The sequence below is a fragment of the Arachis duranensis genome, chromosome 9, assembly GCF_000817695.3.
Source record: "Arachis duranensis cultivar V14167 chromosome 9, aradu.V14167.gnm2.J7QH, whole genome shotgun sequence".
Taxonomy (NCBI): domain Eukaryota; kingdom Viridiplantae; phylum Streptophyta; class Magnoliopsida; order Fabales; family Fabaceae; genus Arachis; species Arachis duranensis.
Window position 1 is genome coordinate 23,981,694 of NC_029780.3, and position 2,163 is coordinate 23,983,856.

General features: G+C 35.7%; 1 protein-coding gene across 1 annotated transcript; it reads right to left on the reverse strand.

Annotated features, from left to right (window-relative positions):
- Positions 1-210: 210 nt before the first annotated feature.
- On the reverse strand, positions 211-1,548 carry LOC110275588 (uncharacterized). The gene is made up of 3 exons (XM_052254235.1): positions 1,393-1,548; positions 1,200-1,292; positions 211-411 (listed from the first exon to the last, which is right to left on the reverse strand). The coding sequence occupies exons 1-3, from the start codon at positions 1,546-1,548 to the stop codon at positions 211-213; spliced, it is 450 nt and encodes a 149-aa protein (XP_052110195.1).
- Positions 1,549-2,163: the final 615 nt, after the last annotated feature.

Consider the following 2,163-nt stretch of genomic DNA (forward strand, 5'->3'; position numbering starts at 1 on the left):
CGAAGTTAATAAATCTCTTTCATAGAGTTGCTCAGTCTAATTCAATAAAATGTTTGCTTCAATGCAAAATAACTCCAATCCTAATATTCTATTTTCACTCTATCATTCCACGAAACTCATCCCTACAGCGATGTCTGGTGGTAGCTCCGCCTCACCTTGCCGTTGAAACAGATAAATCAGAGCACTCTCCATCGCTTTCATCTTTTTCTTCTATGTTGATGCCTCGTCCTCCATCGCCTTCCTCTTCAACTTCTCTCCTTCCAACTCTTCCTGCAGTTCAAGCAGCTTCCTTTGAGTCTCCTCTAGTTGGACTCTGTTGTTAGGCACATGTGAATTCGGACCGAAGAGTTGACTAAGAGCCGGTCCAAAACCCACACTACATACTCTACCCGGTTTCTCTTTTCCGAAAACCTGAGCAATGGAATCATGTTGAGACAACATTCTAGAAGACTCATCCTGTTACTCAATCTCCTCAATTCTTTCCTACATACACAAATTAGCAATCTCCTCAATCAACTGTATCACTTACATCACAATAAAAAACACACAAATATCACAGCTAAAAAAGTTAATATTACACAAACTCTCAGCCAATAAAAAAGCCAAAGGCAAATGAAAAGAAAAATAACAAACAAACGAGAAATTAAAATTGATTTCTGATAGTAAATGAAATGTTTTGAAGATTAGCATCGATGATCATATTACATATAAACTCACAACATAAAGATATGCTAGGTTAGTTTAGCATACTATAGAACTCATAGGCCATCTCTAATTCTTTGCACACAGTAAGTTCATCACATAATAAAGTGAGAACACCATAACAGACCAAAGAAGCCATCTCTATATACGCAACACATGGTGCAGCATTTTTTAAGCTTGGAGCATGCAATATCATAGTAATATGCAAAGATATGCACTATGAACCAAAACCCAAAAAAAAGAGTAAATTCTCCTAAACTGACTTGTGTTAACATTTATCAATTAACAAGTAGTACTTACACCAATTGCTCTTGCTTTATCATTGATATATGAGCCATCCTTTTTTGTGCACTTTGATCCATAACTCTCCTCTACCGACTATCCTTCCTTGTTCTTCCAACTGTAACAACAAAGTTTTTGCATTAAAATTTTTCACAAAATCAATGAAAATTAAGTCACAGAGATAGTAGCATAACTAAATAAAACAAGTAAAGTACTTCTTCTTCCATCTGCCTTGCGAAGCTTTTTGAACCGCCAATGTGGATATATTGTTGTTTTGATCGATTGACCGCGTTTTTCCTGCACTTCTCCTATTGGTACATCAGAGACAAAGGGTGATTAGAATCTGATAGAAAAGGACTCAATGCAACATAATTGGTATTATTGTGTAACAACGATACAGTATATTACCTTCGTCTCAGCTTCAGCGCGATAGTCAAGGAACCATCTCCAATGCTCTCGATCAATTCCCGGCGGGCGATTCTCAAGATTTTGTTCAGTCGTGAATGTTGGCTCATAAAAACGATCATACAACCTCAGCCTTGTTTCCTTCCAAGACTTCCCCATACTTTTCAAACTATTTTTCTTGTAGTTCCTTCGCTGTCTTCATCAAAGTAGAAAATTTGCTACACAGATAATACAAGTTGTCAATAATTTTAAAAATAAGCAAATTTAATTTACCTGGGATATAAACTTTTACCTTGACACATTTGTTATAAACCTTGTCTTTAGTGATAATCTGACGCCAACTTTTCCTACAGATGGAAAATTTTCCATAATCAGATCCCAGCAGACCAAGCACACCACTCAACAGTCTAGCTTCGTCTCCAATTGCTTGCTTTGCATTGTTAAACTTGAGCACGATCTTCCTTCAGTTAGGCCATTCCATAGCATCCCTCACGCTTAGTTTTGCTGGCTTGATTGTGCCGTCAGAATCTATAAGCCAAATTTAATATTTGCGTTGTGGACAACATGTGAGAAAATTAACATATAACATAATAATATTAAAATACTACCTTATTATACACCTAACAAAAGAAGCACGATGGATCAGACCAGCATATAACATGCATAAATTGGTGTAGATTTGCAACACTTGAAGCAAATTTTAAAAAAAATTAAAGAATTTTAATGTAAAAAACTAAAAATAAGTACAAATTTATCGCTTTATTTGAAATGTCG

Bases quoted from the DNA above. Each gene is read 5' to 3' on its own strand.
- LOC110275588 (XM_052254235.1), bottom strand. From the start codon at position 1,548: ATGGGGAAGTCTTGGAAGGAAACAAGGCTGAGGTTGTATGATCGTTTT. The intron at 1,293-1,392 runs GTAATATACTGT...ATGTACCAATAG, and splicing joins GCGCTGAAGCTGAGACGAAG to GAGAAGTGCAGGAAAAACGC. The intron at 412-1,199 runs GTACTTTACTTG...TCCATTGCTCAG, and splicing joins CAAGGCAGATGGAAGAAGAA to GTTTTCGGAAAAGAGAAACC.